This window comes from Mytilus edulis, unplaced genomic scaffold, assembly GCF_963676685.1.
Source record: "Mytilus edulis unplaced genomic scaffold, xbMytEdul2.2 SCAFFOLD_762, whole genome shotgun sequence".
Classification (NCBI taxonomy): Eukaryota; Metazoa; Mollusca; class Bivalvia; order Mytilida; family Mytilidae; genus Mytilus; species Mytilus edulis.
The window spans coordinates 5636-20452 of NW_027268808.1; the positions used below are offsets into that span (position 1 = coordinate 5636).

At 30.8% G+C, this 14817-nt stretch overlaps 1 protein-coding gene across 1 annotated transcript; it reads left to right on the forward strand.

The window, feature by feature from the left end:
* Nucleotides 1-812: 812 nt before the first annotated feature.
* Nucleotides 813-5843, forward strand: LOC139508695 (histone-lysine N-methyltransferase SETD1A-like; the record flags this gene model as incomplete). Its single annotated transcript, XM_071296000.1, is given in 3 exon segments — nucleotides 813-929; nucleotides 1247-1504; nucleotides 2190-5843. Coding segments are annotated over 3 exon segments (549 nt in total), but the record flags the coding sequence as incomplete, so codon positions are not given.
* Nucleotides 5844-14817: the final 8974 nt, after the last annotated feature.

The following is a 14817-nucleotide window of genomic DNA, read 5'->3' on the forward strand; positions in this document are numbered from 1 at the left end:
AGAATAAATAAAGCCACAGGGTTGTACAGTTATAATTTTTGAAGCCTTTAATGATATATGAGCTGCGTCGGATAGAAATCGACCTTATGCAAGTGCATGTATACTTATACATATCTAAGACTTTGATCGATTTTGGAATAACTAAGATATAAAAGCTGCATTTTGGTCCGTTTTAAAGGGTTGTCTTCTTATGAAAACCTACTTTTGGAACAATTACAGACTATCTGTAGAAATTATTTTAACCCAAAATAGGTTAACAGAGGTATTAATTTTCGTTTGCATAAGGTCGATTTCTATCAGACGCAGCTCGTATATGTTACATTTTTTGGCATTTTGTGAAATTGTCTTGAAAACTACAATGTATGATACATCTAGATAGAGAGAAAAGCATTAATGGTTACCTATGTAAGATATACAAATCAGCAAATATAACTGATTGTAATAAAAGTGAAAGTAAACATCAAAATGGCATATTTTGTACCAGGTCTGAAATTTCAAAGGGGGTCTGATCCTGGATCCCACTTATTGTTCAGTGAGAGTCCCTTATCTTGTTCTCCTTGCCATAATAGAGCATGTAATTTCCTGTGTCTTTATGCACTTCGTTTCCTGTTTTCACGCATTATTATTTTACTTTCACAAGTAATTCTTACAAAAATTGGCCAATCCTGTGTCACACTTAGACCCCAATGAGACCCACTTCAAACTCATTAAATAGTACCCTCTTGTTTTCTTTTCTTTTGTTTTTGTGTTGTTTATACTGGGCATGGTAGGGTTTTTTGTTTTTGTATTTATTAATATTTTCATTTTTCCAGGACAAGAAAGTGACAGCATACTCAAACTCGAGAGAAGCTCGACATGAAAACAGACGGTTACAGACCACGTTTGCTGATCTGGATATAGGAGATCTTCTCAAATTTAATCAACTTAAAGTAAGTGATGGATTTTATGTTTATATATTATCTATGATTTAAAAAAGAAAAAACTTCCTCAAGTTTGAAAAATCTTAAATAATCTGTTATGGCTATTTTCGTAGTCTGTGCAAATGACTTTTATAAATCATGGTGATATCTTATTCCTTCAGTACACATTCACAATTACCTTGGTTTAATTCACTATAAATCTTATTAGTATATAGTAGAGTATAGTCTATACATTGCCATTGTATTTATCTCATCTTGAGCAATTTTTTGTTCAATTCTTCTAATATTTATATTTTGTAATGCTAAGTTAATTTTTCTGTCAACAGTTTAGAAAGAAGAACATGAAATTTGCTCGCAGTGGTATCCATGCGTGGGGCTTGTTCGCATTAGAACCTATAGCAGCAGATGAAATGGTCATTGAGTATGTAGGTGCTAGTATTCGTCAGTCTGTCGCTGACCTGCGGGAGAAGAAATATGAGAAATCAGGAATCGGAAGTAGTTATCTCTTCCGAGTAGATAGCGATACAATTATTGATGCAACGAAGTGTGGAAATCTGGCCAGGTTTATAAATCATAGTTGTAATGTAAGTGTTTTACTAAATTTATCTTACCATAATTATTTATGTATATATATATATATATATTTTAATTTGATCTATTGCTGAAATTAGAATAAACATAATTATAATGAATTGCTATTAAATGCAAAATTTGGACAACAAAATACGAAATCTTGCAATAGAATCAAGGCAAAATCCTATTCTAGATAACAAATTCCCAAGTTGACGTATACATGTATCACCATTAATTGTATTTCCTGCTTCAGTATATTCTTTTACATTGCCAGTGTCTTTATCACAACTTATATATATATATGAGAACCCAAGTGTTATAGGTTAAAATCAAATGCCAAATCTGGTGCTTGAAGAAGATTTGTTATAAAACAGACTAATTAAAAGGCAGTTGTCTGTACAAGCAAGGCAAGGTATATTTTCAGGAGCAATCACCAATAGCTTTAAACTGAAATAACAAAAATACTAAACTTCCAGGAAAATTCAAAACTGAAAATCCCAAATCAAAATGAAAGGATAACAACTATCAATTAAGTGATATTACAATTGATGTTGGTTTGCAAATTTGTATCTGCCAGATTTGGATTCTGTACTTTGTATGCACAGTACTTTAGTCTTTTATTGTGTATTTAGACATCTTGTATAACAAAAGTCACTGTAAATCAAAATTATGATTATTATGTTTTCTTTCTTTCAGCCAAACTGTTATGCCAAAATTATTAATGTAGATAACCAGAAGAAAATTGTGATATATTCCAAACGTGAGATTGACGTTAATGAAGAAATAACCTACGATTATAAATTTCCGTTGGAGGATGAAAAAATTCCATGTCTTTGTGGGGATGCAGCTTGTCGAGGAACACTCAATTAGTTATATTATTTATTTTTTTATAAGTCTTCTGTTTTGTTAGTAGGAAAATTAGTTATTTATCTTCAGTTATGAATCTTTGATCTAACATTTTATATCAAAAAGAAAAAAACAATTGAAAAATGTGTTTATTGGAGAAATCCATACGGATTATGATACTTAAGGGCTCATGAAATTTTTATGATTCTCTGCTTTGTAATAAATATGAAACAAGTTCAAGAATATGGTGAAATATGAAATTGAAATTTTTAGCAATAATTTTGATTTAAGGTGGTACCTAACACTACAGGGAGATAACTCTGTAATATCAGCTAAACGTTTTAATTATGATGCTTTGTGAAGGCAATATAAAACTTCACAATGATCAAAATTAGTGTTTGTCAAACTGCTATATAACCAGTGTAATTTTTCTGATAAAACGCGTTGTTAAAATTTTTTGTTTTTTTTTATATTTTTGTAAAAGGTCAAAGTAAATAATTTGTCAAAATTTTATGAAAATTAAACAAGCCAAATTAATTTTAGTGAAAGTGTTGGGTACCACCTTAATAAATCCACACCATTTGGATATATATACTGTTTGTTAAGGATCAAAATGTTACTATACGGAAATTCACATTGGTATTACAGTCAAACAATTACCAAAATATAAAATTTAATAGTTTTATTGGTATTTCTATCAATTGATAAGTGTATTTTAGTCTGCTGATTTTAACTTTTTTAAAGCATTCTGAAAAAAATAATAAAGGGGAACTGAGCATTCTGAAAATTAAACACGTTTGATTCTACTCCAAGAATTTCATATCCTACTTGCTGTTATTCTTTTTTTTCTTTTTTTTTTCATTTTTGATATTGAAAACAAGATCTTATCCATCCAAAAGGCAATGAATTTTTGTACTAGAAACAGTATAAAAGACATAAGTTGTTTTGCATGTTAATCAATTTTTAATACAATTAGGTCAAAATAAAGATTTTTTTCATTATTGTTATCATTATATTGTAGTACATTTTTAAGTTTCCTTTGTGCAATATATTGTTATAAATTACATTCATGGTAAAAAAGGTTAGTTTGAAATTATAGGATCATATCATACATCGGAGCTTTACAATATTTACTAAAATATATACACAAAAACTGGTATAAAATGAAATAAGATTCAGTTTTCTAGAATTTTGAAATGGGACTGAAATTCTATAAGTGAACCAACAGCTGGAGTGGTGATTGTTGATTGTGCAGTAGGATAAAAACGACTAGATACTGCTTAAAAAATATAAATACTTTAAAAAAAAAATGTATGTCTGAGCTTCAATTTCTATTCTTGAACTTTCTACATATCTGAACATATTTTCAGTTGACTAATCTGAAAAAAAAGTACTAAAATATGATGCACAAATGGTGCTCATCACAATTTCACAAGAACATATATATATATTTATTTTATTTTGATTTTCCCAAAATATTCTAATGAGTTTTTTTGTGCAATATATTCTTGTAATGATAAACCAATGTCAAAAACCATGCAACAGGTAAATTCAGAATTTATGGCGACGTTTTTATTATTGCAAAAAATGCTATAGAATTAAAATCACAATGATTTAAACTTGCATTTTGAAATCCTTTATATGAATATATAGGATTTATCTCAATATTGCAAAAATTAAATTGCATTTTAGTCTAAAATGACAAAATCGCAATAATAAATGCATGCAATTCTGAATTTACAGAAAATAGATTTATACTTAAAAGACGAAGTGTTTCATAAAATTCACTAGTAAAAGACTTTTCCTTGGCAAAACATTCACATCCACAAATTTGTTGATATTATTTATGTATTCCTCTTAATCTTAAACTTTTCGTTTGTTACCTCTTTTACAAATACAGAAGACAGGAAAGTCTCCATCTCTCCATCATGATTATTTTTTGAAATTTTTTTATTTTTTTTCGTATACAAAGGGATATGTATGGAATCTTAAAATAATCTCTGTCCTTATTGTCACAATTTTGACATATGTAACTAATCTTCATTTCTTAGAGCACTGTATTAAAATGTTTCCTAAATGATCTTGTATTTTTTTATTACATAAAATCATGAAGTCGTACCTGTTTTAAGGTAAAATAGTTATATAGACAAAATGGTTTCTTTTATTTTTATACTCAGCTCAATTTTTATGTTTAATCATGCTATTTCCAAATCAAAAATAAAAAAAGTACTAATTTGTGAATCGATTAAATTGACCTTGTAAGAGAAATATTATATTTTTCCAAATTGGAAATTTATTAAATGACCTGTGGGTCTGATTTTATTGGACATCTATAACTCAATAAGGTAATATGGTTATTTTCAATCAAGAGGGTTATTAATAGAATGTATATTTATATTCCTATGGGTATAGTTATGAAATAAAGTTCAATGATTGCTAAATATTGTGTACAATATAAATCATGTATGAAATTTTTATCTGGTTATGTATTCAAAATTTTGTTATGTTTTTGATAAATGTGTAGTATTTTGAAGAGAAAAAAAATGCACATCATTGTATCAGTAAGTTCAGATAAAAAAAGAAATATATTAAAAATTATGAAGATGAAAAAACTCTTAAAATTATAAGTGGTATAGGCTATTCAATTGAAATGAACATTGAGGGAAGTTTGGGACATTTTATTTTTGGAAGTGGGTCATTGGTTTTTTTCTAAGGAATTTTACAATTTTCATTTCTGTAAGTCATTTCAGGCTATTCCTTTGAATAGAATCTGGGATTGTAGGAAGGATCATTTTAGTTAATAATTTAATGCAGGCAAAATTAGGGGGGGATTTGTAGGGAAGCGGTGTTGAAAGTCTCTTCCTACCGTCCCTCATTCCATTATAATGAAATAGTCCTTATGAGCAATTATAGATCTTTACATTTATTTATCTTTAGTTGGAGTAAGGGCTATTCCAGAAAAAAATGTATGAGGGGGGGGGGGGGGGGGGGGGTTAGATGGCAGTTTTTGTCACAGCACCCGACACCCAGACAATTGTAATTGAGAATTATAGTGCATTATAGTGTGAAAAGTTGCTCTGATACCCATCACCCATGTATTATTAATATAATGTGCGTTCCAACCCCCCATACATTTTTTTCTGAAATAGCCCTAATACAAAACAGCTTTGTTAATGTTCAAGTTTTGAAAGTTTTATGAAAAGTTACTTTGTTGATATTTGTATATTATGTAAACATTGTTTATGTCTCGCTGTGTATAATATACATATCATATCATTTTGTATATAGTGTTCATAGGGGGTATGATTAGTACACTATAAGTGTGTTAATAAGTGTGTTTTATAAGGTACTAGTGTTATGTGTACAGTGTACAGTTTTGTATATATTAGTGTACAGTTAAATGTATTAGTGCTACAACTATTAGTGTTGCTTATTGAATTGGTAAATATTCATGTCCTTTGTACAAAAAAAATGAAATTTATCAATAAAAAAATTGAAGAATTATTTATAGATATTTTTTGAACGTTTTGGTAATGTAAAACTTTCTGCAAATAAGACCGGCATACTTTACAAGAATCTTTAGATTGTAATAATAAACCACTCAGCTCCAGTTGCTTCTTGGTATAGCAGAATGTCGGGGACTATGTACCTGCCATGGTAATCTTACAGATTTGAGATTGCTAAGCAGAGATTAAGAAATAGATAGGGATCACATTTAAACAGTGACATTTTCAATATTTTGAAAAATGTTTCAATTTTTTGTAAAATGTTTACCATCTCTTAATGAAGAAATATATTTAATCAGAATTGATGCAATGATAAAATCTTTATATGAAGATGCAAAGATGTGGTATGATGCCAATGAGACTACTCTCCACAAGTGATCAAAATGAAGTTGAATTCGACAATTATAGGTCAACATTTGAAAACAATCTGCAAATCCCATACTACATTGTTAGCAATAAAGGGTTCCGAAATGACAGATTTAAAACAATTAATATCGAAAAAACGTAACATCCACATTTGTGAACTAAACAATAATAGAAAAACAAATATGACATACAGAAACAAATGACAACCACTGAGTTAGAGGCTCCTGAATTGTGACAGGCACTTACAGAATGTGGGTGGGTCTGAACATGTTTGCTGATATGAGCTGCCTAACAAACAAAGCACAAAAAAAAAAAAAATTACCTAAAAAATAAAAAAAAAAAAATAACAAAATACCAGATAGTAGAGCTTATTAAAACCTTATTAAGATTAATGGAAAAATCACATCTCCAAGACTTAGATATCAATCAGAACACTTTCAACATTTAAAGGATGTAGCCTTAAGACGTCATTAACAGTCAGATAATGCCAAAATATAGTTATCAATAGATTTTAGGACTGTGAATGATTTATACATAACAATCATATTTTGTTTGGCTTTAATTTACAGATCACATGATCAATATAGGTACTGATAAACACAATATCATATGACCGTATTACAGTATTTAATTGGTAATCTTTTAGAATAAGTTTACCAGGATCATATCTGAATTAACAGGCTTGGTAATAAGGATGTGCTTTCCTGCAATTAGTTATTAAGGTACAGCCAAACTTCCAAACAATATTTTAGTATCTACCGAAAAATTCACTTAACGTTTTAGGTAATTTCTGGTAACGCAATTCTTGACCTTATAATTTAATAGTAGCCTACTTTTAGTAGGTAATAGATTATGTTCATTGTTTAGCACGAAGAAAATACTTGTTTCTATCAAAGGTCTATGATTATCTCCGTCCATAAAAACTGACTGCAACGAAATAGACAAAAAGTAGCGTTAACATTCATCAATCAATCAAGATACTTTACATTATATAGATAGAAAAAACCCAAATACTTCTATGTATTACTCTAAGTCATACCACCAAGTAAATATTTAACTAACTCGTGCTACCCAAATTTAATGAAACCAGTTGGTGTGAAAGGGCTATTTTAGTTTTCTCGAGTAAAGAAAAATCACTTTCTAAATGATCTTTCAGAATAAGAAAAAATAGCACACAAAGCATTGTAAATGTTATATTTATTAAAATACGTTGTTCCACAATCGTCCTTGACTTCTATATTGATAAGTTTGTCTCAAAAATCCTTAGTACTAGTATCTGTCTAGAAGGTCCACTAAAGTCAATATTTACTTCATAATGCCGGGAAATTAAATTTAGTAATAATAGTACACATATCTGACAAATAAATAATGAACAAGTTGGGACGCATCAGAACAATCATTATGTTATTATGACATCATACGTGTGTGCTCTTGTGAAGAACATGTTAACTTTGACTAAATTGTTTCTAAATTTCATCCAAGTGAAAGGTTTAGCTAGCTATAAAAGCAGGTTTCATCAACCATTTTCTTCATAATAAAATGCGTGTACCAAGTCAAGAATATGACAGTTGTTTACCATTCTTATGATGTGATTGAGCTATTGATTTTACCATTTAATTCAGATTTTTCCGTTTTGAATTTTCTTCTGCGTTCGGTAGTTTTGTGCTTTTACTTTTTTCAATAGTATTTGCTTCAAACAACATTGTACAAGCAGGGACCACCATGATATTTTGTTATGATATGTGTATGATCCATTGACATTTTTTTGTAACAAATTTATTTTGACAAAAGGATGTTGCCAATGTTTTTGTTCAAAAGGAATATTTCAAAATGCATAAAAACTGTCATTCTGGCTCAAATACTATATCATATCATACCTTTCAAGAGTATAAAGTCTATTATCACTGAACTAGTATACATATTTTTTAAGGGGCCAACTGAAGGACGCCTCCGGGTGCGAGAGTTTTTCGCTACATTAAAGACTCATTGGTGACCTTCGGCTGTTGTCTGCTCTATGGTCGGGTTGTTGTCGCTTTGACACATTCCCCATTTCCTTTCTCAATTTTATTTAAAGTTAAAAAGGAACAGCATCCAAAAAATGGGATTTAGTTTTCTGAATTCGAAGGTTTAAGATCACAATTGTAGATTTTTGTAAATGAAACCCATATTACAGAGTGTAATTTTTAAGTCAATGTGACCCTAATCCCTTGTCAGTTGAAATGAGAAAATATGTAGTATGATTGCTAGTGAGTCATATTGAGATATTCAACCCTGCATGACAAAGTAAATCAGTTTAATCAGAAAACTGACGGCCTAATTTAGGCTAAAGCAATATATGAAAAATATACATGGCAGACACCAAAACACATATAACTGAATAACCTGACTGTACAGCCATGCTATGACATGTCAGTTAAGGGGGTAGACCTTGGTGAAGGGAGATAACTCCTTAAATCAGTGATGCGTTTGTACAAGTCAAGTTTCATCAATGTATTTTAAGCATTTACCTGAAACAGATTGAAAATAATCTATGTAACCTAGAAGCTTAGAATATGTTAATGAAAATGGTTGACAAAAACGTACTGATGATTTTAAGAGTGATTTCCCTTAACATAGGTCTACCGCCTTAAAGAGGCATGTTAGCGAAGTAATTGAAACATCATGTTAGAAAAGGGTTGACTCAAACATTCACACGAAACAAAAACACATTCTGAGTTAACTCTCAGATTTATCACAATTACTGAAAGCTAATTTAAAGACCGTCGCATCGAATAATTCATTTTTCCAGACTACAATATTATTCATTACATATCCAATTACCTTGACAGATGCCATAAACAGTCTGAGTAATGTACATGTTTTAGTCGAAGTTTCTTTCTTCGTAGTATATTAAGATATTCATAGGAAATAACAAAAACGAATTCCTAAACGAAGTTCCCAAATTAGACATTGTCTGACTACTCAAAATTCATTGTGAAGTTTTTTGGAACAATGTTTTATTGTCAGATGGAATATGCGTTAAGAAGACTAATACAATATCATAATTTTGTTTGTGGGGAATATATTGAAAATGACTAATCACCATTTATTCCAGCTTACAATTGACTATTTCAATAACGTGAAATTATAGTTAAATTTACCAGACCTCTAAAATGGAAATATTTGTATTGTATTTTTTTTGTATTTAAACTAACTAACCACCGGACTCGATTGAGTTTATACAATGTAATCTAAAAAACAATTCAAATCTATTTGAGTGTTTGCATTAACTTGATAGTTATATTTTTCAAAATTTCCGTCAAACGATACGTGAGGTTCGAGGATAATATTTTCACCATTTTTCGTGCCCGTCGTATACTTATTTAATTGTCATATCTTTAAAACTACAAAGAATGATCCAAAAGGGAGAAAGTTCAGATTTCCCTCTTTTAGGTTGCATGAAAGTTATCAGATGACTCTGTCACGATTTGTTGCACTGACATTGTTTAGCTAGCTTTATGTTTTTGCCTGTAAACCACCAAAAACTATATTAGAAAGGTAGGACCTGCTAATTGTTTTGTACACCAGACACTCAGTAACCAAACCCGTGAATGACACTTGTATCAAAACAATTAAAAGCTAAATTAAAGTATAATAAGTGTATACCTCATACAAGTGAAAGGTTTAGTTAGCTTTAAAACCGGGTTTAATCCCACATATTCTACATAAGAAAATACCTGTGGCAAACCAGAACTATCACCGTTGCTATCCATTCGTTTTATGTGTTTGGGCTTTTGATTTTGCCTTTTGAATACGGACTTTCCGTTTTGTATTTTCATAGGAATTCGGTATTATTTGAATGAATGAATACTTTATTGCAAAAACCATATTTATATGTTATAGCAACGAAAACATATTAACAACATGACAAATGATAAACAACAGATATCAATACATATTAATCATTATAAGAAAATAAATAACAACATGTGATCTGATTGACCTCGCAGATTTTATGTAATAACATAATTTTTTAATATGTAAAACAGACATTAAGTTAAATAAATACTGTAATTTAGTAATTTAGTAATGTTTGGCCAAGCACAATAGAATTTTGGCAAATATTTAGGCCTAATTGATTAGGCAGGGCATAGTAATAAAAAAGTGGTGTTCGTTTTCAACGCACTGCATATTACTCCCTTATATCATTGACGAGTTATTACAACCACATCTTTGGTCGATGTCCCTGCTGGTTAACAACTGTTATATTTCCTCTCTTCTTCATTCATATACTGACGTAAATATCATCAATACTACATTTCTTTTTGTATATTCACTGATCAGAACATGTTAAAATCTGACAAACACGTTATATTTACCACATCCATATAATGCCATAGCAAGATGATATATAGCACCACGGTTTGCATTATTTTTTATTTATCATTTTACAATGCTCCAAAACTTATTCGTTATACCTTTGATATTACAACTGTTATGATTTGAGCGCCACAGATGAGTCTTGTGTAGACAAAATACTGAACATGTGAGTTTTTTTTTTTTTTTACACCTCACACGAAATCCACAGAAGTACATACCAGAAATTGATATGAGAGTCTGGATGGGGGGGATGTCTGTTATTCTGTAAACATTTAATTTTTACCCCTTTTTTCTCTAATCTTTAAAAAATTAACCCCTTTTTTCTCTAAATTTCCAAAAATTAACCCCTTTTTGTCGAGCCTGCAACTTTTGTTGCAGAAAGCTCGACATAGGGATAGTGATCCGGCGGCGGCGGCGGAGGCTACGGCGGCAGCGGCTACGGCGGCGGCGTTAGCTCACTTCTTAAAAGCTTTATATTTTAGAAGGTGGAAGACCTGGATGCTTCATACTTTGTATATATATGCTTCATGTTACGAAGTTTCCGTCAGTCACATGTCCAATGTCCTTGACCTCATTTTCATGTTTCAGTGACCACTTGAAAAAAAAGTTCAAATTTTTTGTAATGTTGAATTCTCTCTTATTATAAGTAATAGGATAACTATATTTGATATGTGCGTACCTTGCAAGGTCCTCGTGTCTGTCAGACAGTTTTCACTTGACCTCGACCTCATTTCATGGATCAGTGAACAAGGTTAAGTTTTGGTGGTCAAGTCCATATCTCAGATACTATAAGCAATAGGGCTAGTATATTCGGTGTATGGAAGGACTGTAAGGTGTACATGTCCAACTGGCAGGTGTCATCTGACCTTGACCTCATTTTCATGGTTCAGTGGTTATAGTTAAATTTTTGTGTTTTGGTCTGTTTTTCTCATACCATATGCAATAGGTCTACTATATTTGTTGTATAGAATGATTGTTAAGTGTACATGTCTAGCGGGCAGATGTCATGTGACCTTGACCTCATTTTCATGGTTCAGTGGTCAAAGTTAAGTTTTTGAGTTTTGGTCTTTTTATCTAATGCTATATGCCATAGGTCAACTATATTTGGTGTATCGAAATATTTTATGATCTTTATGTCAGTCGAGCAGGTTTTATTTAACCGTGACCTCATTTTCACGGTTCATTGCACAGTGTTAAGTTTTTGTGTTTTGGTCTATTTTTCTTAAACTATAAATAATGTGTCAACTATATATGTTGTATAGAAGCATTGTTAGCTGTACCTGTCTGCCTGGTATGGTTCATCTGACCTGGACCTCTTTTTCAAGGTTCATTGGTCTTTGTTTAGTTATCTTGGTTAATGTTAAGTTTATGTGACAGTTGTAATAAAGCTTAGCTTTATACTTAGGACTATCAACATAATATCAATGATAAGTATAGAAGGCGAGACATTTCAGCGTGTGCACTCTTGTTTCTCTAATCTTTTTGCCCGTTATTCTCTTATCTTCATTTTTTTTTTGCCCGTTATTCTCTAATCTTCATTTTTTTTTGCCCGTTATTCTCTAATCTTCATTTTTAAGGGCATTATTCTTTAATCATTTAATCCCATCCAAACCCTCTGATATGCTTGAATTTTAAATGTTGTATAAAACATTTTCTCCTTTTGTTTTCATTTTAACACTGTATCTCTTTATCGTATGCATATAACCCTTTGAACGATGCAAACTTGCAAATTTGCAGATCATGTGATATATAAGAAAACAAAACATGGTTTATAATATTAAACGATAAAAGCAAAATTAGACGAAACCATCTTACAAAATCTATTCTTAATGTAAACACTGCTTATAATAATTCATGTAATTGTATTTGTTTCTAATTGGATACTGAGACACACTAAAAAAGACATGTAGATTAACGCCTTTTGGTGACATTCAAACATTAATTAAGAGAAATTGCATAAGTTGATGCAGTCTTGAGGATGCATCTACTTGGAGTATCAATATGCTGACATGATGATTTACCAAATACAGACTTCAAATATTTACTTAACTTTAGATGTCTTAAAATCAATAATTAATGAGGCTGTAAAAACTAAATTGCTATTCGTTGTCAGTTGATGGATGGGATTGCACAAAATATACAATCAGCGCTTTACAAATTTCATACGTTTAACGTTTAAAGCGCTTTTCTTTATCAAATTCCCTCTAGACCGGTATTTGAAAGCTAATAATGTTTAAGAACCGAATTGGTTGAATAGCTATATGAACATAAAGGACCTAACCATAATAGCCAACTCTATCGGAAGAAAACTTTCTAAGATGTTTTTGAAACCTTTTTTTATATTTAGAACAATATTATCAAAACGAAATTTTATCTTGAACAAGTGGTACGAGGTCGCTTACCTGCAGATTTTAAAATATTAACTGTAGAATGATTGAATGGCATTCATGTGAAATATAAATAACCGGCAATGAAAGACAAAGTATCTTTGGTTAACGTTCAACATTGTTGAATCTAAATTGTTTATTTGACATATATTTGTCGTTTCATATATTCTGAAATCAGAACTGTAGAATTTGGTAAACTGTTCTGGTATGAGAAACTACCCACACATGTGCAAGTTGAAGTTGATGTTTGTCATGGCATTAAATACTTTAACGCCAAGCATATCAAAATGTAAAATAACAAAATACCGAACTCCAAGGACAATTTTAAACAGAAAGTCCATCATCAAATGGCAAAATCAAACGCTCAAAACACATCAACGAAAGTGCAAAATGTTGTTTGATAGACTCATAATGATAAAAATGGATATACAATTGTGTGTAAGAAACACACACATTTAATCTGGTTACCTCTAGTCCCCTTACACAGATACATAGATATCAAATTCAGTTACATCTAGTTACCTTACCCCGATATTCACTTAGCTTACACACAATATTGGCTTTGATTACTTCTTGTCACCTATTACAGATGTTGACTTTTGTTATTTATGATCACCTTACTTTTATATTTACTGAGGTACCATTGGTCACCGGACATATTTTACTGAGCTTTGGTTCTTAATGACCCAGATGTTGACGTTGGTTACCTCTAGGCACCTTACGTGGATATCAACTTGGGTAAACTATTGTCAACATACACATGCAAATATTTACTTTAGTTACATCAGGCCACCTTACACATATTTTCACCTTGAATTGATTGACTGATTGCTGGTTGCTTAACGTCTTTTATTCACTTTGGAAACATCTGGTCGTTGTTCACAGATATTATTGTTTGGGAACTCTGGTCATCTACATAGTGTTATTTTGTTACCCCTGATCACCTTATACATTTATCTATTTGGTAACCACTGGTCAACTTACAAAAATGTACTGTGGTTACCTCTTGTCACCGTACACATATATTATATTATATTAACCTTGGTTATCTGTTGTTACTATGTATATGCAAATATTTACTAAGATTACTTATAATCACTATACACATTTACCTTTTTTGTTAATCTCTGATCACTTACTAATAAAGTCATCATATATACTATTTCATTACTAATATAATTATAAATCATGTCAGTACCGAAGTACCGAAGTACTGACTACTGAGCTGATGATACCCTCGGGGACTGATAGTTATCATACTAACTATTTCCTCACTAATATAATTACTTTGGTAACCTCTGGTCGACATACACAGAAATTTACTTTGGTTACCTCTGGTCCCCTCACCTAAATATTAACTTCTGGTAACCTCTGGTCATCATACACACATATTAGTTTTCTCTGTGGTAACCTAACACAGAGATTAACATAAGCTAACTCTGGTAATCCTCCACAGGTATTTTACTTTTGTTACCACCACTGGTCACCTCACACATATATAAATATATATATATAGAAAATGAATACATATGGTCAACACACACATATTTACCTCAAATGGTTACCTCTAGTCACCTAACACATGTTTTTGTCTGGTAAACTCACAAATATATTTTCTTTGTTTAGTTATACCAATTTAGGCTACCTCTTGCCATCTTACACATATATTCATATCAATGACCTGTGGTTGCCTTACACATATATCTACTTTGGTGACCTCTGTTCTTGTTACACAGACATTACCAATTGGTACCCCTTATTACAGAATTAAAAAAACAATATCTCAACAGTACCAAATTTAATGATCGCCAAAGGGATGAAAATAAGAACTTACTAATGCCTTTAATAATTTTTTAAGTG